The sequence below is a fragment of the Ursus arctos genome, unplaced genomic scaffold, assembly GCF_023065955.2.
Source record: "Ursus arctos isolate Adak ecotype North America unplaced genomic scaffold, UrsArc2.0 scaffold_6, whole genome shotgun sequence".
Classification (NCBI taxonomy): domain Eukaryota; kingdom Metazoa; phylum Chordata; class Mammalia; order Carnivora; family Ursidae; genus Ursus; species Ursus arctos.
This window is the reverse complement of record NW_026623078.1, coordinates 82,362,941-82,386,968: the sequence shown is the minus strand read 5'-3', so window position 1 is coordinate 82,386,968 and position 24,028 is coordinate 82,362,941. Positions and strand designations below refer to the sequence as shown.

Below are 24,028 nucleotides of genomic sequence, written 5' to 3'. Positions count from 1 at the left end.
TCACCTGAGCCTGCCCTTCCATATCTGCCAGAAGGGGGGGAGGAGACGGTCTCCTGACAGGTTTTCCATGCTGACTAGGTGAGAGAGCCAAGCGTAGTTCAGGGAGTGCTGGAGAGCAGAGGCCCTGTCCTGCCCTGCCCTCTGTGGCAGGGAGTCCTCAGCACTGACTTCTTCAGGCTCGGGCTCTCGTGCTCGTCTGCTCCAGGACCATGCGTTAAAGATGATGAGCCCGCAGCGGGCTTTCCAGCGCGAGCTTCCCTGCGGGATGGCCGGCTGATCCAGTGGATGCCTGGCTCTGCCGTTCCGCTCTCTGCCTGTCTGGGGCACTCATGTTCCCTCTGGCCCTTGCTTTTCCCGAACGTGAAATGACAGGCTTGTTTAGTGTTCTTGTTTTTTTTCTCAAAACACAGTTTATTCTAGTGACAAAACTCTTGTTTTACACAAACCTGTAACGGGAGCCCACACTGGAGAAAAAAGCAGAGCCGCCTGGGGAAGAAGTGGTTGGGGCAGGGTGTGGGTTCTGGGTCCGCGTGAGCTCGCCTTCCCCTCTCAGCCTCCCTGTGGTCCCCTGGGGACCCTCCTGTCCTCAGAGTGCAGGTCTAGGTGACCTCCAGTATCCCCGGCAGCTCTGAAGCTCTGCGGTTCTGTGACTTCCCAGAGCCTGGCTCCCAGCCACGTCCAGGAGGGGGACCGTGGGACACGGGGTGCTTCCCCAGCCCCCTGGGCCCTCGCTGGGTTCTCCTAGTCCTGCTGCTGTGAGCAGCGATGCAAGTTCTGGGACGAGCATGAAAGATTGACCAGAAAAGAAAAAACAGAATAAGGACACGGAATCCATCGTGCTCATGCTGGGCACCATGCCAGGTGCTGGGGCTGCAGATGGGAGTGCCGGGAGACCTTTGAGGGTGGGTCCCTGCCCTGCAGGAGTCGGGCAAGAGGCCGCTGTGGTGTGAGAGCTGCTCTCACAGGTTCCTCTAAGAATCACATGTCACCGTGTGGGCCCAGACTCCCCAACTCTAGACTCCCCAGCGTCTATGAATCAGGCACAGGACGGGCAGAATCAGCAAGGGAAGCCAGACCCTGGGAGCCTCAGCAGCCCAGCGGCTGGTCAGGGAAATCAAAGACCATTCCGTGGAGGAGGCAGCCTGTGAGTGGCGCTGGAAGTAGACAGGACTTTGGCAGGGAGAGATGCGGAGCCAGACCTCTGAGGTCAGCACTGGGGAAATGGCTTTTGCAGGGAGAAGGTCCAGCTGAGGAGCGGAAGGGCAGCAGAGGTCACTGTATCAAACAGGAGGATACTGGGGTTGACCAAGGAAAAGGGAGGCGATACTGGGTGTGATGAGGATTGGACCAGGACAAAGGGCTACACATTGCCTGTGCCCCTCCTGCTTTCCAGAGCCATCAGGGATCTTGGGGAGCAGGAGTTATGGGGGAGATAAGTAATTCCACCTTCCCTCCCTTGTAGGGGGAGTCGCCCTCCATGGACACCCTGCGACGGCTCATCCAAGAAGAGCTCGAGAAACAGCTGGAAAGTGAGTAGCTGGACTTGACGCCAGCCAGGCATACAAGGGCCTCTTGAGAGCCCGGGAAGCAGTCCCTTCTGCCCCCTTCAGTATTTCCCGAGCCCAGTTTGGAAAAGGCTCTGGGGAGCAGCTCACGAGTAGAAATGGTGCAGAACCGTGAGGAACACCGTGTAGACCCTGGACACAGAGACCCCTCTCCAGACCATGTCTTTTGCTCTGCTTCGATACCTCCAGTTAGGGGGGCTCCCCAGGAGCAGAAGCAGCTCTGCCACCATCAGTCATCTATTCTGTGCATCAGTCCCGAGGGGAGCAGGGACATACAGTGCTTTCACGGAACTAGATCGCTTTCGGTCCTACTGTGTTGGATTTATTGTTAAATCCGCAGTCTTGCATGAGCCTGGTACCTTGCAGACGCTCCGAGAGGGAGCAAGGTCGGAAGGCAGTAGTAACACCAGCGTGCGGGGCTCGCCGTAGGTCAGGTGGTTTCCTGAGCGCTCACGAGGTGACTCACGGAAGGCTCCAAAGAGCAGGGGGCATGCCTGAGTGTTCGGAGCAGAGATGCCGGGGAGCTTACTGCGAGCGGCAGACCTGACAGGCCTCCGAGCAGGAGTTGGTGCAGGCGGCAGTCCCTCCTCTTACCACCACCTGCTCCTGACTGGGGGCTGTCCCCCCTCCCTCGGTGCTGGAAGCTGTTAGGGGAGGAAAGTCCTGGCCAGCCTGCGACAGGGAAGGTCAGACAACCATAACTCCGCCGGGACTCAGACGGACGAAACGGAAGGGCGCGTTCATTCACACGCTCACGTCTCAGAGAGTTCTTCGTACCAGCCGTATGTCAGACTGTGTGTCGGGCCTGGGACACAGCGTTGGACAAGATGCCCCCCATCCCAGCCCTCCTAGAGTGGCCAGGCCAGCATGGTCCCCTCCACTCACAGGAGAGCCCAAGACCATTACCTGGGAAAGATGGCAGGGGGTGGGGGTTGAAGACAGGAAAGAAACCAGGCCTGGGACGGCAGGGGCCGCTGGGCACGTGGTATCCAGAGGTCTCCCTGTGGGCATCGCTGAGCTCTGCTTTCTGAGTCTCCGATTTACCAGCGACAGAAATGGCTCCTGCGCTTGGGGAATGTCCAGCCCAAGAGCAGAGATAAGACCTGTTTGGATGGAAGTTCCGGTGGAGCACCTGCTGGCTGGAGTCTTTTCTTCCAAACAGCCCTTTGAAGAGGAAGCATCAGCTCTACTTTAAGGATGAGGAAATCAGGGCTCAGAGAAGTTCAGCCGTTCGCACGGGTCTCCGTACCCCGCCTGCTGCCTCGTGCAGAAGATGGGAGGTCGGTGCTCGTGGGAAGCCAATCCCCAGGGCACTCAGAAGACCCTGACTCTGCCTTGATTTTACCACCGAAACACCAGGGCCTTGGGCGACGCCGCAGCCTCTCTGGGCTCAGTCACCCACCTGTAGGAAGAAGAGCTGGGCCTGACTACGTGGGACGGTCTCTCGGTGGCCATCAGATGGCCACTGTGTCCCCAGGGCGGTGGAAAGCCATTGGATCTCTGGGTTTTTAACCAGTCCTGTAGTCTTCACGTTTTAGACACGTGAGGATCCTTGATGACGTCATATCCAGCCCTTCGGTGTATAGATGAGAAATGTGACATTGCATCGCTCTGTAAGCCCCTAAGTCTCAGCCCCAGCCTCAACTTCCCCAGCTGACAATTACTACAACTCCTGTCCCCGCCGCCAGTCGTGCCCTGAGCACAGTCTTAACACCTCATCTCGAGTGCCTGTCCTCACACCCGCCTGGTGGGCTGGCCGTGATGGCATTGCCTCCATTCTCCAGACAAGGACGTGAAGACTCAGAGAGGTCGAGCAGCTTGCCCGAGGTGCACAGCCGGCAGAGGCTGCCCGGGGACAGGCGCGCTGGCTGTGCTCTGCGGGGGTTGCCCTTGTTGGTGTTCTGGGCTCCTTACAGTCTCCTGAGCTCTGAGCTGCGCGGTGAGCTCCAGCCCGTCTCCTGTCCGTCACCCTCCTTCACGAGCATCTCTGTGTTCCCTCCTCTGCAGCCAGACTCGCCTACCTCCTGGCCCAGAGGCCGCCAGCGCACATGAAGTCATCTCAAGGCAGACCCGGGCCCCCCGGGCCCCCCGGAAAGGATGGGCTTCCAGGCCGGGCGGGCCCCATTGGGGAGCCAGGACAGCCCGGGCAGGGGGGTCTGGAAGGACCCTCTGGACCAACGGGTCCCAAAGGTGAGTGAGGACCCAGAGGAGCCGCGCTTGGCACGGAGGGGCCTGGGAAGGAGCCATGCTCCAATCGTGTGCGTGATGGATCCTGCTCTCCTCCCCCCCAGCTTGGTAACTCTCTGGGTTTGGCATCATGTAGTGTTTTCATAGGCACAGGAGGATTTCATACTTGACATTTTTGTAAAAATACGCTTTTGCCAGGAAGAGCGAACCAGCTCCCTCCCACTTCCTGGTGTTCCACTGGAGCAGGGGCGACACGAAATGCCCTCTTTCCGCATCTGAGATTAGCGCTAGCTGAGGATGCGACGGGCCGTCTCTGGGCACATGGGGCATTCCAGCTAGAATGGAACAGAGTGGCTCGGAGCTGCAGCTAAAAGGGCCACTCGCAGGGAGATGTCTCACCGGGATGTGGGTGCTCTGGGCGACAGCAGGTCTCTCCTGCAAGGGCCAGCGCCGTGTGAACCTGCCCCTGCTCCCGGGGCCCCTCCCTGCCTCTGCCCTCACCCTGGGTCTCTCCCACCGAAGGTGTGTGTCCCTCTTACAGGTGAGCGAGGAGCCAAAGGAGACCCAGGTGCCCCTGGAGTTGGCCTCCGAGGCGAGATGGGCCCACCCGGCATCCCAGGTAGGGAGAGTGTCCGGAGTCTCGGGGCGGGTGGCCCTCTGCCGTGGAGTGACGCAGCGCAGGGCCTCAGGGATGGCTGGGAAGAAAGGCTGGGTTTATCTGAGAGGAGGGACCATCACTCATGTGTTTTTATCGAATCTTTCTAAAGCGCCAGCTTCTTGACTTCCTAAAATAAACTAGTATATCCCATGAGTTGTTGAGGTTTATCCTGTGAAATGGTCCTGAGGAAAACAGGCTTGGGGTTAAATACGACTGGGCAGCGCGGGGAAGCCTGTGCCCCTTGACTGCTTCCCGGCGCTCGTGAATTCTCCGACACGCTGCCTCGCAGGAACAAATGATGCTATTTTGTTCACGGCAGCATTTCTCACTCACTTGAACGTGCAGTCCTTTTTTCTACTACACACGTGTTGACACCCCATCACTATTTCTCAGAATGTACGCTGGGGTGTGCTGGCCAGGTGGCAGGGGGAGGGGTGAGGGCTCCCTGGGACGCGGGGCTCGCCGTTAGACAGCCTGGACGAGCTGGCCGCGTGGAAGGATCTCTGGAGCACAGCAGGGTGGTGGCCCGAGATGAGGGGGTACGAGTAGGAGGTGGAAGACATTAGCCTGAGTCCTTACCAAATTCTACCACAGTGAAGTTCCTGTTTTTATTTGATTCTAGCTTATGTGATCACCCGAGGTCATTTCTGAGTATGAGACCTATATAGATCATTCTAATTCTAATATTTCTATCTTCTTGATTTTCCAAATTTCCTGCACTAGATGCGTGTTGCTACTCTCATTAATGACTAGAAATACATTTTCAGTGTTTATTTTTGACAACTTGCCTACTTTCCAGTAGCTTCTAATATTAAGAATCCTTTTCATTTTTTTATTTTTATTTTTCAAAGATTTTATTTTTAAGTAATCTCTACACCCAACATAGGGCTCGAGCCCATAACCCCAAGATCAAGACTCATGTGCTTCACTGACTGCGCCAGCCAGGTGCCCCAAGAATATTTCTTAAATAAGGCAATTCCCAATAAAGCTTAAAATGCGGGACAGAAACCATTCTGAAAGAGGAAATAATTTTATGAGCATGAGGTTGAGGTAATGACTATACTTCAGTGATTTCTCCGCAGAAGGAGTCAGTGACATTGCTGGTCTCAGGCTTGGTCGAGGCAGGACCATAGATTAAATAATGACTACCAAAGCATTCATGAATTTTAGAGTTCACGAAATGTCTAAAGATCTTTCTGAAGGGAAAATGTACTTTTGGTTTCTTTTATAGGGAGACTCAGATTTTCTAACATGGAGACTTAAGAGGTGATAAGGTTAGCCATACACTTAGCAATGAGCTTCCCAGTGGCCAAAGCAAAAAGGGACACTAGATTGATTATATAAGACATGATGATGTTTAATAAATGGAGAAATAGAAGTCTGTCTCTAGGTAATATTTCTGAGTCTAAATTTTGGGTTTTCTCCCTGTCAGTTACTTACACCCTATTTATATTGTCTTTGACCATAGTTTACAGAATAGGTGACTGTGGTCCAACTATGTAGTTCACATTTAACATACAGACACAGCCTAGAAACAACGGAATATTTGGGACAAGTTGGATATTGAGTAATAGAACATCATCAGGTCTTGCAAAGGACAAGTGGATCGGGGCTGATGGTTAATGATGAGGACTTGGTGCCCCACTCACAATGCAGCTCCATCTCCTAGAACCACATGAGAACATAGGAGGCCATGTTTCTCGTCCGCCCCATACCCCTGCCCTCCATCTGCCCTTGTTATTTTCTCTCCAAGGGCACCCTGATTGATGCCCCAGTCCGAACAGTGATGGCATCCCCGGTCCTCAGATTAAGGTGCCCCTGCTTCCTGGTGCCCACGTGGACCATTGTGATTGCCCCAGGCGGAGTTCCCAGCCCATGGGGCATTTTCTCTGAGGACATTTCTAGTCCTCAGTTCATACCGAATGGAAGCAGTGAGAGCAGGGCTGCTTTGCCCCAGAAGGATCCTGAACACCTTCTGTTTTGTTTTTCTTCTCCTTGGGCCAGGTCAACCCGGGGAACCTGGCTATGCAAAAGACGGGCTCCCCGGGGCTCCCGGCCCTCAAGGGGAGACAGGACCAGCGGGACACCCCGGCCCCCCAGGCCCGCCCGGGCCCCCTGGCCAGTGTGACCCCTCCCAGTGTGCCTACTTCGCCAGCCTCGCTGCCCGGCCCGCTAACGTGAAGGGCCCCTAGAAGATTCCAGAATGCCAGGAGGCGACAGTGGATTTCTGAAACTTGAACTCAGAGCCTGATAAGAAGCCAGAGGTCTTGAAACATTACAGCCACGTGTTTTTTTTTCTTGCTTTTATCATTTGTTTTTGTCTTATTTTCTTGAGAGACCTCAACATTATTAAAACCAACAGATGCTGCCGGTCGGTCAGATTATTATTAATATTATTATTATTGTTTTATTATTATTATTATTATTTCATATAATAATGCTCCGCAGGTTTTCTGCTCTCCTCCAAAGCAGAAGAACTTGATCGTGGGGCAGCAGGTTTTTTCTCGGTTCTTCTGACAGCCCCCATGGGACGCGGAGCTGCCCATTTTAAGGAAACTCTTGGTGCTATGAAACCCTGACCAGACACTTGCCAGATTTACCTCTTTCCTCAGAAGGAAACTAAGAAAGTGAGACAATGGGTTTCTATTCTCGGTCATGCCCAGAGGTCGCCACTTCCCAGGAGAGACACGTGAATCAGGAAGAGAAGGGATGTGCAGACGTGAAGAATGTCCTCACTGTCTGACGGCAAGTGCACACGGGGTGCCCGGAATCAGTCCCCGGGGAGCAGACTCAGCCTCCTCACTGCTTCAGGCTCTCGGATGCACAATCGTGGTGCTCGAGTTGGCAAGGCTTCGTGGCATCCTGGGTCTGGCCAAAGAGAACCTGGCGTGGAGGAAGCACGCTAATCCGACTTCTGAGCCGTGGATGGGACTCCTGCAAGCTCTTCACTGTTGGTCTCCCCTTCAGTGTGAAATAGGGGTCCAGTGACCACTGCCGTGTGTTCCTGATGCTGGGCAGTTGGCTGGGGCACTGGCCGGAGCTGGAGATCTGTGCCTCCAGGGCTCTGCCTTGGAAATAACGTGCGTGGAGTGCATGTGTGTACCTGACATGCCCGCACAAACAGGTGCTCAATAAATCCAAGCTTCCTCCTCAGTTCGCATGACGATTCCTTTCTTTTTATCTCTTTTTAATTTTTTTAAAGGCTTTATTATTTGAGAGAGAGAGAGTGCGCGAGCAGGGGAGGGGCAGTGGGAGAAGCCGGCTGCCCCCAGTGAGCAGGGAGCCCGATGCGGGATGCGATCCCAGGACCCTGGGATCATGAGGTGAGCCGAAGGCAGACGCTTCACCGACTGAGCCACCTGGGCGCCCCTGGCAATTCCTTTCTTATTTCCAGCATCCATATGCTTGCGAACCCCGTAAGGGTGGGATGAGTCCTTTTCCTCTGGGGAGCCTAGAGCCCCAGGGTCAGGCCCCGTGCTGATGCACACAGGCGTGAGCGAGCATTATCATACTTTCCACTGGGCAGCTCTGTCTTCTACATTTTGGCAGAAGCCGTCAGAAATGTGCACATCCATGCAGGTCGTAGTGGGGAGAGGCTTGGGGAAGGGGAAGGTTGGCCTCAGCCAGACTTGAGGCCTTATCCCGCTGAAGTGTGTCCAGAGACCGGCTGACTCAGCATGGGCCCTAGAGAATCCCTGGTGAAGCGTCGGTTCGTGTCTGAACGAATTGATTGCCTAATTGGTGGAGCCATCCATTTGTCTGTCACTCTTCCAGGCACGGACTCACAGAGCACATGCTCACCAAGCCCTTCCTCTGTATCCCCTCTGTGCCGCATGCTTCCGATTTGGGGACAAAAGTGCTGGAAAGTTCCATGTACGCAGAAGTATATTGTAATGATTTTAAAATAGGTTCTGAAGCTGCTCTCGTTCAGTTGTTTGGTGCTGATTCTGGGGTTCGGGGTTCAAGGACAGTTGTTCTGCAGACAGACAACCTCTTCCCTGAGCCGTTTTCATGCTCACCTGCTCACAACCATGTCCGACATGAGGACTCGAGGAAACAGTGTCGGCAGCCTTAGAAACCCTCTAATCCAGGGATGTAAACATTTTTGACTGTGATCCGCAGCAAGATGTCCAATGTCTCCGTGGCTCAGGGTATGCTTATGTAAATACAGAAGCAGAAATGCTTGGTGATGGCGTATTTATCCTGACCATACTTCACGGCCAGCATTCGCTGTTCTCTTTCATTTTTTACAATCCACTAACTAGAGGTCATGACCCACCAGTGGTTTTGAAAGATAGTACTCTTGTCTAGAGGGAGACTGAGGCATAGAGAAAACCCGTCTCAAGCCACAGAGCCTTGGGTGGAATCCAGTTCTCTGACGCCTTGAACACCTTCTCTCTTCACTTTGCATTTTGCTCCCGAATTTTAAGCCGTTCATCACGTGCACTAAGAATGGAATGAGAAGAAGGGCTTACAGCACAGGAAGAATGACCTGGTAAGACCGAATGCTGTTTTGATCATTGAAGTTCTCAGACACTGGAGCAGGACAGTGAGAAGGGTCTGGGCATTCCTCTTCCAGGGACCCTGGAGATGCTCAGCTCCCTGGTGCGGCTTGGGAGTGGCTGTGTCTTCGGACTGCAGGAGGAATGCGCTGTCTGTTCTGATCCTTTCCCAGGCATAGGGCTTGATGCATTTCTGGAATCACATGAAAGCATCAGTACAATTGAGTATTTCCATAGTTTCCAATTTAGAATACATGAATATGGTAGATGATGGAAGTGTGTGTGTGTGTTGGGAGGTGGGCTTGGAGGGTGGGCTTAGGAGACAGGACACTTTATTTATTTATTTATTTATTCTTTAGATTTTATTTATTCGACAGAGATAGAGACAGCCAGCAAGAGAGGGAACACAAGCAGGGGGAGTGGGAGAGGAAGAAGCAGGCTCCCAGCGGAGGAGCCTGATGTGGGGCTCGATCCCATAACACCGGGATCACGCCCTGAGCCGAAGGCAGACGCTTAACCGCTGTGCCACCCAGGCACCCCAGGAGACAGGACTCTTTAGTTTCCTTAGGGAATCTCCGTCAGCCTTGGCGGGACCACTCCTCCAGAGACGCGCATGCGGGAGCACGGCCACCTCTGAACGGAGGGGATGTTGATGGATGATGCTTGTACCCATGATGCTCCTGGTGCCTGGACCAAGAGCTGCAGAAAGTTGGAGTTACGAGTAAAGAAATGCAAGAAAGTAACTAACTATTAACTAACTAATATATATACACACATACAGATATATATAAAAAGGGGCACCTGGGTGGCTCAGTCGGTGATCTCTGACTCTTGATCTCAGCTCAGTTCTTGATCCCAGGGTTGTGAGTTTAAGCCCAGTGTTGTGCTCCATGTTGGGCGTGGAGCCTACTTAAAAAATAAAATAACAACGACAAAAATATATATAAATATATTTAATATATGTAAAGAATATATTTTAAAAAATATATATATAAAGAAATGCAGCAGTGGTGTCTCTAAACCAGGCTTCTCTGCGGCCCCAGGGGCCCTGGAGGGGCCTCGTGAGCAGCTGGGAAGACAGAGGGACGGATGGGGGCTTCAGTGCCCCCAACCAGGAACGTTCTCATTGCCTCTCTTGCTGCTTTGAAAAGCAGGTCTGGTTTCCACTTTGGCACTCCCCTGCCCTCAGTGTCCCTGACGTGGGTGGGCCTCGTGGCGGGGCCAGGGTCCCACTCGGCTGTCCATCACCATGCTGTCCACGCTTTGGCCTCGTGGCTGTCCCAGTGTCCTGAAGTGTCCCCAGAAGTGCAGGGCAGCTGGTTCCCACTCAGGGCGACCCTCTGTTGTGGGTGTGGGAGCATAGGAGGAAGGCCTCCACCTCTCTCACTCTGGAAGGATCGTTTGAGGGACTGTGTCTTGGTTCTCAGACCGTCCCTGGGGCAACAGGACCCGAGTAGTCCCCAGGGGCAATCTGCCCAGTAACCCATTGTTGCGGCTGTCCCCGCCTCCCTGCCTGTCTCTCAAATAAACTACCCCTCCGTCCTTGGATCAGGCTCTGCTTTCAGGGAGGTGTCCACGGATGGTCTCTCGGGAACAGCTCTTCTACAGACCAGGACACTGGAGCACCCAAACGGGACCGGGTGGCCCATGTCCTCACAGCAATTGTGTGGCAGGTGGGCAAGGATACACAGAGCCCACGCGCTCTGTTCTGGGGCGGCTTGGTTGGCCATTTCCTGTCACCTGACGTGCCAGGTAGTCCAATGTTACAAGGAAACTTTGCTCTTGACGCTATAAATTCTCAGACCTGCTCCAGAATCACTGAATCAGGATCTCGGGGGGGACGGTATCAGTAATGTGTTCTGAGAGTTCTCCCCAGGAGATGCTTAGCCCTGTGGGGTCTCCTTACCCGCAAGCCTTCCTCCCAGGACGAGCACCCTGGGTGCCTTATGCTGCCCACTTCTTAGACTGACCTTTGTTTCGACCCAAGCTCAAGGCCTCCGGCTTTAGGAAAACACAGAGCTTGGCCAGACTCCAACACCCCAAAGATTTCCAGAGCTGCCAAGGCGAGGGCTTCATCCTTACCGAGAACACTGCCGTGTTTTGGGAAGGGACATGCAACCCACACGGATGGCCCAGAGCATTAGATCCCAACCTGCCGCGTATTTTCCAGCAAGCCCTCACTCTCCAGCTGCCAAATGCTGCAGCAGAGAACAGAGAACCTGTCCCTGCAGCTTTCTGTCCTTTCCTTGGTGCACCCTGGGGAAGGAGCAGAGAGAGTTGGCTCTGTGCCCTGGGAGGAGAAGGCCTGCTGTCTGACACAGACGCTCAGCGGACACACAGTGGAGGCTCAGTGAATGGTGACAGCCCGGGGGCTTTCCAAAGACCACGGCATGTGTTTGGGATCCTGGGGCTTCCCCTGTGTGGAACTGGTAAGAAAAGCTCACTGCTCTTCCGGGGGTAGAAGCCTGGAATGTCGGTCTTGGCTCAGGGATCACTTTGTCCTCCAGTCTGCGTCTTGTTGAGGCTGGGCGCTCGCTGACTTGCTGCCCTCTGGCTCTGGCCGCTGCCAGCCGGGATTTGCAAGAACTCCCCTTCCAAGTTCAGCAGCTGTTACTTTGCCCCGCTCCGGCCCTTCAGGAGCTGATGGCCATGGTATGGTTGGCTGACCCATAAAATGGGGCAAACTGGTCTACCTGCAACATCACCCCATTGTCGCTCTTTAAGGACAACCGAGTCAACGTTGCTCATTTGTTTACTTAAATCCCATTAGAGAAATCCTTGTTTTCAAACCAAATAGTTGCTTTACATGGTTTTCAAAACATGTTCCCTTAGGTTTTATCCTGTGGTCCTCAAAACACAGCTGGGAGGGGCCGGAAGTGGCTCTTTGCCCCAAAGTGGTTAGGAACCTGTCTCTCTCTCTCTCTCTCTCTCTCTCTCTCTCTCACACACACACACACACACACACACGGCTCACCTCTCCAGCTCCCAGGAGGGTCAGACTGGGGCATGCAGGGAGCCCCCAGATGGCAGCCTGGACCTGGTGGTCTTTGTCTGCTTCCGACCAGTTCTTTCCCGGAATGAGTGCGTTCTCCAGGCTGTCTGCTGGGAGCCAGCTCCGCACGGGCATTTTCACACACATTCCCCTTGGGAAAGGAGGTGCCAATTGTTAATTTACTAAGAGGAAGGGGGTTGCGCTTCTGGCTCGGTTTGACATGGTCAGGGAGGCACTATTTCAGGGCCATCATTTTCTTCTCCTTTCCTTTGCTTTCTATCTTCAGGTTCTCTTCGTGGTGCTGTTTCGTGCGGTCGGGATGGCGAGCGTAGCGTGTGGCTGTAGATGGTAAGTTATTAAAACCATTTAAAACCATGGAACTGGCTGGGAGGCTCACTTCAGACGGGAGGGAACAAGGGGACAAGGGACGATTCTGTCCTCGAGGTATGCGAGGCCCGAGGAGATGCATTAAACAAAGCGCTGCGAGACACAGCCCGTTTCCAGACCAACTTCCCGTTTCTGCTGAAGAGTGGCGGCCAGTTGTCTCCACCTCTTCCCACCCCTGGGTTCAGGGAACGGGGAGTGCAGACCAGGAGGCCGGCCCTGCTCTGAGACCTGCCCTTTCAAGGAGGCCTCACGCCCACAACTTGACCTCTGACTGCGTAATTAACCACCATCCTCTGTGTATGACAGGACAAGCTGTTGCTATGGAGACGTTTGTGAGGTTGTCTGGCCCAGTCTCACCTTGGTTCCCTTCCGGAAGGTTCCCCATAGTCCGACAAGAATAGAAAACTTGGCAGGAATTACAGAGCTGACTGCACTCAGAGCAGGGCTTACTCTCCAGGGGTCGGAGTGGGTGGGGGTCCCACGGACAAAGGACACCGCGGAGATGGGGCTGGAAGTGTCCGTCCCCAGATGAATACTCGCTCGGGTAAGCTCCACAGACGGGGCGCCCGGTGTGGGGCAGCCAGGTGAACAGCACGCAGCCCATCCTCAAGGAGGCCACCGTCGGGAGAGACCTGGATACAGTTCATTCCGGAACACAATTTTGGGCAACACGCAAGGAGAGCAGAGCCTGACAATTCAGCTTCCTGAGTGCCATGAAAGACAAAATCTAGAGATGTTAAGGGAGACTCTACAGGAAACATTTTTAAAGATCATTTGTCAGTGTTTGTGCCACCGCGTGCCTGAGGCCTCCTCGCCCGCTCATCGCCCTGGGGCAGGTAGCGCTGGCCTCACCTCTAGAGCTGAAGTGACGCTCTCCAGGTCACGGGGCAGCGGGCAGGCGAGGCCTGAGGCCGACGGCGGCTCTGCGGTGGCCAGCGTCTCCTTCTCCGCCAGCGACCAGACTCGGGAGGGACTGGGGTGGGCTCCAGACCTGGCTGCACGTTCACACTCACCCAGCGACTCTAACGTGTCTTTCCCGCGAGAGGCCACACTGCAGAGCCCGCGGGTCTATTGTTCCGTCATGTTCTCCAGAAACAAGGGTTGTCTCGTTCTGAGGGGCGCGTGCGGAGATGAACTGTCAGGATGCGCAGGGACACCCCCTCCTCGGCGGGGATTCCTCTGGGCCGCAGGGGTCACAGCTCAGGAGGCTTGTGGGCCCACTGTGGCCACCCCAGGACACTGATCTGGACCTATACCGTGACTCGTGAAGAACCGATGGTATGTCCCCTGGGGAAGAGGGGCTGGGGCTGTCACCAGGGCAGCCACGGGAGCCCTTCAGCAGAGCCGCAGACTGTGGGCCCCTCACGGAAGGGCTCGCTCCCCCTCTACCTGGACCCCACCTGCCTGTGGCATCAGCCCTGAGCTGGGGGCCAGAAGACCCTGTACCTGTGGGGTCAGCCCTTGACCAACAACTGCTTCCCTGGCCTGCCCCGCTCCCTGTGCTGGCCGTGGGCACTCCTGCTCCCACGACCACTAGATTGCAGGCTCCTGGGACCCTCGGGAATCTGCGGGAGTGGGGACCCTCCCACTGTTGCCATCAGCTAGGGACCCGGCTGGGAGCTCTGCCCTGAGGAACCGGTCCAAGGCCTGCAGGGCCCTGGAGATTCTAGATTGGGGTTTGGGCGCTGCTCAGGAAAATGGAAGTGCTTCCCCGAGGTGTGTCTGTGGCCCAGGCCCTCATCCCTGGGCTCTGCCACGTCCTCTCTTCAGGGGTCAGCTGGCCAGGAGGCCTGGGGTTGCTGGTGGCCTGCTCTCTGAGGGAAGGAGGCTAAGCTGTGGAAACAGGGCGACCACCCCTCCTCTGTCTTCCCCTCTGTTACGAGAGAAAAGGTGAAACCAGCTCTGAGGCTCTGTGTGTGGGAGCCTCCCTTTCCTTCACTCTCTCCAGACCTGAACCAAGAGAGGTGTCCTTTCATGGGGGACCTGGGAGGTGTGGGGAGAGACGGCACATGCATTTCTCAGGAGATGCTCCCCCCCATCACTCAGCAAGGCCAGCCTGGCCCCTCCTCTCCTGCACGCTGCTCCTCTTCCTCCTGCCCCCTTCCCTGTCCCTTTCCCCCTTCCTTGTCCTCTCCCTCCTGGCCTCTGCCCCCTGCTGGCTCTCTTCCTCCCTCCCTTCCCATCCCCCACCTCTCGACTCTGCCTCCTCATTTCTCTCCAGGACAGAGCCCCTGGCCTTTGCCTCTCCCCTTCTCCCCAAACTGGACTGTTCTCCACCTGCCCCCGACACCCTCCCTCCTGCTTCCACTCTGGTTTACTCTCCCCCATCTCTCCCTGTGTCTCTCTCCCTCTGTGTCTCTCTCCCTCTTTCTGCCCTCAGCGCCCTGTCTCTCTGCTCTCTTCTTTCTCTCCGTCCAGTCCCCATCTCTGACAGATCCACCTCTCCCCCTCACTCTGCTGTCTCTCTCTCTCCTTTTCTCTTTTCCTCTATACGTGGTCATCCTTGCATTGTCCAAGGGCTACTTGGCCTTCCCCTTGGCTTTCTCCCTCACCTCCTCCTGGCTCTCCTGCCTCTGCCTCTCTCCCCTCCGCCTCCTGCACCTGCCCCTCCCTCACCCCTGCTCTCGCTCCAAGCCAACTTCAGGACAGCCCCTCTCCGAAGAGCCCCTCCAGGTTGCCCAGCCCTGCTGTTCGGCCTGCAGGTTTGCAGGCCAAGGAGAGCCGGGCTGCCGTCTCCATTCTCCGGGCCAAGGTGGCAGAGGCCCAGGGACTAATTCAGCAGGTGGAAGGAATCTCCCTGCTGAGAACAGAGGTCCTCTCCGGAGACAAACTGAGTGTCCCCGCCCCGGTGTGGCCTGCCCTGACAGGATGTTCATTCGCTGAACGCGGGGGAGGTCTGCAGCCCATCCCTCGCTGGCCCAGGGCTGCACAATGGGCTCTCTCTCAGACTAAGCCTGTTCTGTTGCAGACTTAAGGGTTTCTCTGCCCTCCAGTAAAAAGCAGGGCTCTTCGCTTTGTTTGATTGAATACATTCTCGTCAAGGGCTTTTCTCTGTTTAGAATCCATTTGTTGGAGCCTCGGCTCAGGAAGCCTCATAAAGCACGGCCCTTAACAGCCACATTCTCTGTATCTGGAATTTTAATGGAGGTGACCATGTTCTAATACATGCACATTTTGGGGGCTGCGGGATGGAGATGGGTTTCCTCCCCACCTCTGGTCGGTCCCAGCCTCCATTATCTCTGATGCCCTGTGGGGTCGGGGGGAGGGGAGGCAAGTCCCTCTGAGCTCTGTCTGGCAGCAACTCCCAGGCTCCATGTCCCCAGTTTTCAGAGCATGCCCTCTCCCAGATTTGGCAGCCGTAGAACGGTGACCAGCCCTCCCCACTCCTCCTCCCAGACACTTCCACAGGTGTGGCCATCTGGTCTCCTCTGTGTGGCGTGGCAGCTGCCTCTCCAGCCCCGACTCCAAGCATTACAGCCTTCAGGTCCTTTCCCACTTAGACACCCCAGAACCTCAATCCTGCTGCTATCCATCAGCCGGTGCCCAGATGCCAACCCTCCATCCCCCTCAGCCCCATGGACGTCTTCCTCACCACGTGGCTTCGGCATCTGAGCCCGCTGTCCTCTCCCTCAGCCCCTACATGGAACTCCTCCTGTCTCACTGGGCTCTGGCACCCAGACTGGACATGTCCCTTTACTCTGCTTGGCATCTGTGCTTACCTATTTCAAGACCCGCGGAATGCTTACTCGAGAATCAGACCTAACACCAAACACCACCCAGGAGTGGAGCCAGATAGTGGACTCGTTCTGCAAACCAGGCTACCTGACCACCCAGATGGGAGCAGAGACCAACTCTGCGGGGGAGGGGGGTGAAGATCCACTTCTGCTGTGTGTCCCCAGAGCCATGCGTTCCCCTCAGGGGCCCTTCCTTGAATTCCACTCCCCTCCCTGAGGATTACACTGGGCACGACATCCTTGGGCTACAGCACCATGTACTCGTGATATGCTCTGTAACTTACCAGAGAGCAATCGTTAACGAGACACCATTTAAGGCATAAGAGATTCAACAGGTAAAGGATAATTATTCCTGTTTAAAGAAAGTTTTATTCTAGTGGAGATATAGAGAGACAGTGTAACTCTTAAAGACACAGGCATCCATACACAAAATACAAAGATATTGAAAAGGGCTATAAACAAGATAGAATGGGGTAATATGGTAGAGCACCTGTCTCAGGGAGAATACAGGGACAATCTCAGAGACCACATTTGAACTGAAACTCAGGATTGGGAAAGAAACAGCCGAGCAAAGTTCTGGAGGGAAGAGGAGGAATCTCCAGTTGCAGTGCAAGTGTCCTGTGGCAGGAAGCAGCATGTCATACTTGAGGGACTCTGAATGCAGGGTCTTTGGGGAAAGGAAGAGAGAGCCTCATCAGGCCTTCAGAGACTGAGGAGGGGGCTTGGGTTCTATTCTAAGAGTGCTAAAGACATAAGAAAGGTCTTCAGGAATGACCCTCTGGCAGATCTGAGGGAGCGGGATGGGAAGCGAGGGGACCAGGCAGAAGGTATTGCAATAGTGCAGATAAGGAGGATGGGCTGGGACTCCACCGGCAGCTGGGGGAGGGAGGTAGAATGGGCCGTTTGGGATGTTTCGGAGGTCCTGCCGAAGGACGGTGCTGCTATGAGGTGTGCAGGAGGGAGAGGGGGACGCTTACATTTTGGCCTGAGTGTGGGGGAAGTTGGCAAGTGATTGAGTGGGGCAATCAATAGTTCTGCTTTGGAAAGGTTAACTGGGATGCCTAAGACTCCTCGAAGAGACGCCCAGTGGGGCTGGACGTGTGTCCCTGGGATGCAGAGAGGAGACCCGGGTAAGGGAGAACATTTGAGAGCTTTCAGCAGAGATGTATCTGCAACACAGCAGTGGGGCCACCTCTGTTCCACTCGCGCTCCGGGAGGGAAGTGCCCGGCCCTGCACAGGGCAGCTCCTGAGTTCCTAGAGCAGCAGGTGTCCAGGGAAAGCTCGGGAAAGAGGCAGCAAAGTAGGCAGAAACCAGCCTGATTGGTGTCAAGGTCCTCATGCAGAAGTGGGGTCACCATGGGGCTGCTGCTGAAGGCCAGGCGTGGTGGAGGCTGAGCACGTGGGCTGAGCAGGTGGAAGCGACTCCCGAGGTGGCTGGGGCCCGTCGTCGGGTCGTGAGGGGGGTGAGTGCCCCGCGGGCTGGTTAGGGACACAGCGGAAGTGAGAGTTTGGAGAGCTCAGTGTGGAGAAGTTTGTAAGGGATTTTGCTGGAAGAAGATTGGGGAGGGATGTGGGGGTGGACGTGACTATGTCTGTAGGTCAGGGTCCGCGTCCACATCCACATCCACGCAATGTACACCTGTCTATATCTGTGCCTCTACGTCCACACCTGCGTCCACATCCACAGTCCATCTACACCGACGCCTGCATAAATACATCCAGATACATATAATATGCAAATGTATGCATGGAAATCTAGGACTGGGAGCTCAAGCTCACTTCCTTCAACATCCCCAACCTTACTTTTGGCCTCTTCCCCAAGGTGTGGCCCCTGTCCCTCCATGTGGCTCTCACGGATGAGGACTTCCTGTCTTTGTGGCACCTGTCACTCAGGCGGGCCTCGGTCCACACACCAGGGCAAAGCGAAAGAGGCATGAGTGGACGGTGCAGCGATTGGGTCTCTTGTAAAGTGAGGCTGCAAGAGGCTTTTCAAAAGCAATTGGAGGCCAATCAGGCAGCATCTGGATATGAGACTAATCTGAGGATTTTATTCTGTAGGTAATAAGAAGCCAGTAAAAGCTCTGAAGCAAGCAAGTAATGTCCTCTGGCTCGTGCTTCAGAAAAGCGGTCACTCGCTATTAGGTGGTGTGCGTGAACTACCGAGAAAACAAGAGGGAGAGTTGGAGAGAGATTGTTGAAGGACATACTTAGGAGGAATGGAAGGCGAGCATGTGCACGGGGGCGGGCCATTCTGAGGGCACCCCGCAGCCAGGAATGGGGGGCGGGGAGGCTGGGGAACCAACTAGAGGCTCTGTGGGCACGATGAAGGAGCCCCAGGTACAGGGCCCAGAACCAGGCTGTGTGAACGACGGCACCTGAGTGACAAGAACCCCAGAGACACGAGCCGCCTTTCCTGCTGGACGAGCGCATCTCCCTGGCTTCGCACCAGCCCACCATCACGGACTCATGTTCTCCTCTCCTGCCGGAGTGACTTCTGTCCCCGGCCTTCTCCAGCCCCGAATAATTGGTTCCCAGTTGAGAGAGTTTTGTACGAAGATAAATAGCGTAATTACCTGCGTGTCAATCTGGATGATGCCACCGCAGGGGGTAAACGGTACCTTGACCTGCGGCTGCTAACACAAGATGAAAATCGAATCAGGATGGTCAAGAACTACTCGTCCTCCAGTCGCCGGAATGAATCATGGTTAATATTTCTTCCCCCCTCAAGCGTTCATTACCACCTGTGCCGTTGGCTTCAGAAACATAATCGACTGCTACCCCTGCCCCCGGTTGGAAGGACTGAGCCATATTTCACATCCGTGTGGGTGGAGGGGTTAAGTGTTTTTATAGTCCCTGTCGGGAAACCTGACCCAGAGTCGTCCTTGTCCAGCCTGGGGGACATTCTCTAGTGCTGGTGAGCAAGGAGTGCCTAGCCAGGCAAAATTCCAGAGCATCCCATCCATCCAGAGCCTTGGGTTCAGAAACAAAAGGAGGACATCTGACCCAGGGCCAGGGTGGGGGAGAAATCTGAAGGGGGAGACAGGTAGGATTCCAGAGCCCTGCAGGGCGGCCATCAGAGATGCCCCAGCCTGAGACACGACCCATAAATCAGTCTGGAGGTCAGAGCCTTGCAGTCTGGACTCAGAACAAACCCCAAACCCTAAAGAGATCCTTTGAAAATATGTGAATCATGTCATAACTCCATTCCAGCCATTCCACCAGGTCCCTACTCATTCTAGTGAAAGGCAGGATTCCTGACGAGTTGCAGAGCCTGATGTTCGTTTCGCTGGCCTCCCGCTCCACCCTCACTCCGTGCTCCCGGCCCCCACCCTGACTCCCTGGGCCACTCCTCCAAGCCTCCCACTCTGTCTCCACGCTGGGTCCTTGATGGGCCTCAAACATCCAGGGCCTTTGCCCCTTTGCTGCACTCCCCCCTCCCGCCTGCAGCTGTGCCCAGGGATAGCCAGATGGCTGTATCACTTCCTCTGCTCTCCACAGACGTGTCAACTGTGTGATTTTCCTTGAGAATCGTATGCAAATTACTCCTTTTCCTGATCTCAGATTCCTGTTCGCCTGGATTTTCGCCTCCATGCCAGTTCTCCGCATCTGGTGCAAGGGTTCCTCATCTTCTGTCTCCCTCCTCTAGAATGGAAACTCCGTGAGGGCAGAACGGTGTCTGTTCGGCACTGAGCCTGTAACAGTTCCAGGAGCACACATGCGCTCAGCAAATATTTATAGGCCTAATATCTCGCTTGGCGATTCTCTGGATGCCGACTGACAAGCTCTCGATGAGTCGGGAGTATTGCAACAGAGCCGGGAATTCTTCATTATTGAACACAGCTCATGAGTCACGGGCACAGCCACTGTTCCTAAAATTAACTGCTTGACGCGTTCTCATTAACCTAACCCTCACGCCCAAACTCCAAGTTAGGTTATACTATTAACGTGTCTTTTTAACCAACAGATGAAAATAATAAAGGCACCAAAAAACGAAGCAGCTCACCCCAAATTCCACAGCTTGTGAATGGAGAAGTCTGATTCCCGCGTCTGTATTCTTAGCCACGTGATGGTCATAGGTGCTGCCCTTGAAGACTTCCAATTTTTCTTCTTTTTAACACAAGGTGTAATTTTTCCCCCAAATTCGTTGAAGTGACTCAGTACCATCTCATGGTCTTTGGTCAAAGACATACGAAGAGGATTAACCTGTGTCACTCCCGGGGTCACACTGTCCGTGGGTGATGGCCAGGTGCTCAGCCCATGGTGAGGACAGTGTGCACCATGAGGGGTCATATGGGGCTGCACCCGGGACAGAGTGGACAACCAGGGGCTGCGAGAGGCAGAAATACCCTCATGGTGCTGTGCCAAGCTGCGTTCTAGCAGGCCCCCTGAAGTCCTGCTCCCTGGGATACACGCCTTCTCTCGGTGATTCAGTCAAGCAGTAGTAGAAGTGCAGCTGTAAGGAATTTTGAAGATGTGATTAAGGTCCCTAATCAGTTTGAGTTAATAAAAAGGGAAATTATGGGTGGGCCTGACCTAATCAGGTGAGGCCTTCAAGAGAAGACTTGAAGCATGAGCGGGTGTGTGGTGGAGGCCACGTGGCAATGACTCTCAAGCATCCTCTAGATGCTCCGAGTGGTCCTGGCTGACAGCTGGTAAGGAAATGTGGACTTTAGTCTTAAAACCACAAGGGGATCAATTCTGCCAACACCCCGAGGGACCTTCCTTAGTCAGGACTCCAGACGAGGGCACAGTCCCCGCTGACACGTCGATTCAGCCTGTGGCAGCCTGGGCAGAGGACTCAGCCAAGACCTGCTGGACTCCTGACCCACAGAAACACGGGGTGACAAATGCGTGTGGCTGTAAGCTGCTAGCTCGTGCTTAGTTGTTACACAGCAATGGAGAACTGAGGCGGTTGCGTTAGTCGTGCTAGGCTGCGGTGTGTTAGCCGTGGTGATCCCACGGCATCATCTACACACTTGACTGGTAACAGTGGTGAACATCTGCCTCCTTGGGGTACTTCACACATTCGTCATTTCCCGATAATGAGTCGTTCATTTCCCCAGCCAGATTATGGGCTCCGTGACTTGAAGGAGATCTTTCGAGCCCTCGGCATGGATCTGTGACTCTGCCACACGATGGGCATTCAGGGAATGCTTGTGGAATGAACACAGGAAGGAGAGGAGAACATCACGCCCAACGGCGGCCCCGTGGGAGGAGAAACCCACTTGGCCTGGACGAGGGAAACACTCAGGGGGGTTATTCGTGAGGGCGAGGGCATGAGAGCAGGTGCACAAGGCGGGGAGGGATTCTAGGCACGGAGAAGCCATGCAGACGCCCCCAGGAGCCTTTGCCAGGGCTGCGGGGAGGCTGCGGGGAGGCTGCAGGAGGTGGGATTGGCGAGGTGGAAAATGGAAGCATGGGGCTGAGCAGATCTGTCTGCGCTCACTGACAACATCAGCAACTTTAAAATGTCTCACCTCATCTGTCCACGACAAACTCAGAATTCCAATCCAAGTAGAGAAAGCTGTCAGAAGGGAGCAAACAGTAACAGGAAAGTGTGAAATCATAGGGTTTCTTTTCTTTTTTTTTTTCCTCAATAAAAATATACAACTAGAATTTGGCGAATCGTTTTGGGCCAAGATTAAAAACAAAACAAAAAAAGAATCTTAGAGCTGAAATCCTGATAAGGATTATTTTGGTCTGACAATTGTCTATGACGTGAAGCTCAAATCATTTGGGCTGCCAGGACACAAATATATATTCTTTAGCGGTAGGGTTGCTGTTTCTCTGTATCCACTCAGGGCTCCACACTCAGAAATTGGACCCAGTCAAGTGTTTCGAGGCTGTGCTGGGGACTGGAGATTTAAAGAAACATAGTTTGTATCTCTCCAGCTCCCACCATGTGCCAGGGGCCGTGCGCGCATTGTCTCAGGGCACTGGACTGGATCCTGGTTTACACGTAGGGAGATGAAGGAGTGGGAAGCAAGCAGATCCGAAGGCTGAAGTGGTACATGTGGCCCAGCGAGGTCTGACCACAGGCTGAGAGATTTCTAAGTCCATGTCCTTCCCACGATGGCAAACTCTTCCAGAATCACATCTATTTAAATACTAACTTTGGATGGGGGCACCTGGGTGGCTCAGTCAGTTGAGCGTCCAACTCTTGATTTCGGCTCAGGGTCATGAGCTCGAGCCCCACATCGGGCTCCATGTTCAGTGCAGAGTCTGCTTGAGAACCATTCCTTCTCCCTCTGCCTCTCCCCCTGCTCGCACATGCACTGTCTTTCTCTCTCTCTAAAATAAATAAATAAATAAAATACTTTTTAAAAATAGTGACTTTGGATCATAAAGCATAGCTATTACCTTACTCATTTCCCCTAAGTATTTTGTGAAAGGTGGAGCATTTTAAAGATGGAGAAATGAGTGATTGGAGAAGTTAACTCTATTCTCTCTGTCTCTCCCTCCCAAGGAGGCAGCGAGGACAAGACTTGGTGACCTAGTTACTGTCTTATTTCCCAAGAGCCACGGTCTTTTCCTGAATTTCCAAATTTTTACTCTGGACAAACCCTCACCACGTGACTAATGCCCAGGGGGACAGGCTAGATGTCCCATCTGTCTACCCCAAGTTAGAAATCCAATAGATGTTACCCAAGTGTGATCTTGCTGGGGGACAAAGTCTCAGACACTGCTCCCTCAAAACTGGACATGCAGTTTTAAAGCCTAAAACCCCACTCCCATACTTGTAAGAGGCGCGGACCTCAGTAAAACATGGCTGGGATAGGGACTGAGCCCTCCCAACAAGAGCTGCCTTTCTGTCTATGGGCTCACTGTGTCCTGAGCCGAGGCTTCAGCATTTCCATTGACAGAGACACGAAGAACACACAGCAGGTGGTTTGGCCTCCGTGACCTCAATGATTTGTTTTACAATCACCTCTCAGATTGTAGCTTTTGACACACATTGGCTCTGCCTACAGACTGGTAGGAATAGACTTCTCTTTCATAAAGAAATACACTCTAGCTCATTTTTGCTGAAATCCAAGGATCTGGAGGCCCATCTTTCATCCCCCCACCCCCCGCCTTGGTTTGGCTTGAATCAGATGCAGAAAAGCATATCTCTATTATAAGAAAAACATCCTTTCAAGGACAATGATAAATGCCAAGGGACAGTCTCCTAGTCAGGGATACAGTAGAGGGGAGGGAATGGTGGTGACATGCGGAGCTCATCGTTTTCCAGAAGCAGATGGGTGGCAGGTCGAAATGCCAGATTGCACACATTATTTATTTTTTTAGGACAAGACTTTCATGTACACGTTTCTGATTTCTGATCAAAAGCTTTTTGACATGCGTTGTAGGTCAAAGAAAAGATATGGTTTATGAGTGCCAATGTCTGACCACAGATTCTAACCCCTGTTCTGTCTTTCTTCCTCCAGGTGGAGGCCAAGAAGAGAGGGGCTTAGCTCAGGTCTCACGGCGGTGAGTGGCTAAGCACACAAGGGACTGAGAGTCCCCAGCACTCTGCCCAGAGCTCCCCTATTCTATCACACTGTTTCTCTACACAAGCCAGCAGTTCCCCAGGAGATGGAAACTGTGCTCACCGCCCTGTCCAGACCAGAAGCTTTGCTCCTAGAACTGGTCCTGGTTCCCTTTATTCTGAACCTCAGGGGCATCAAGCTCGGATTCGTCTTCAACTTCTCAGCAGCTGTCACATATTTGGATCTTGCTGCTTATCCCAGTCAGAGGGAACCAGCTAAAGAATGGAAATAATCACTTAACGATGGCGGTGATAATGACACTGGTTGTGGGAGCCACGAAACAAGAGCTCACATTCTCCTGGTGCTATCGAGGTACCGAGGTACCGCGCACCCCCCTACACCCCTCCCAACGTCTCGCTGAATCCTCACAATGCAATGATGTAATTACTGCTGTTTGCCCCCACTTCATATAGAATGAAACCGAGTCTCAGAGAACTGGAAGGGACTTGCCGGAAGTCAAAGAGCTACTTGGT

General features: G+C 54.0%; 1 protein-coding gene across 5 annotated transcripts in view; it reads left to right on the top strand.

Annotated features, from left to right (window-relative positions):
• The window catches only part of COL22A1 (collagen type XXII alpha 1 chain), a 248,445-nt gene extending 240,888 nt beyond the window's left edge, over positions 1-7,557 (top strand). For 4 of the 5 annotated variants that reach the window (XM_026495370.4, XM_048212494.2, XM_048212495.2 and 1 more), the window contains 4 exons: positions 1,463-1,529; positions 3,573-3,755; positions 4,294-4,371; positions 6,415-7,557. In XM_026495370.4, coding sequence (XP_026351155.3) covers positions 1,463-1,529; positions 3,573-3,755; positions 4,294-4,371; positions 6,415-6,602 — 516 coding nt within the window. In that variant the 3' untranslated portion in view covers positions 6,603-7,557. Of the gene's footprint in view, positions 1-1,462; positions 1,530-3,572; positions 4,268-4,293; positions 4,372-6,414 lie in introns of those variants that run through there. The other variant, XM_048212496.2, reaches the window with a different exon arrangement.
• Positions 7,558-24,028: the final 16,471 nt, after the last annotated feature.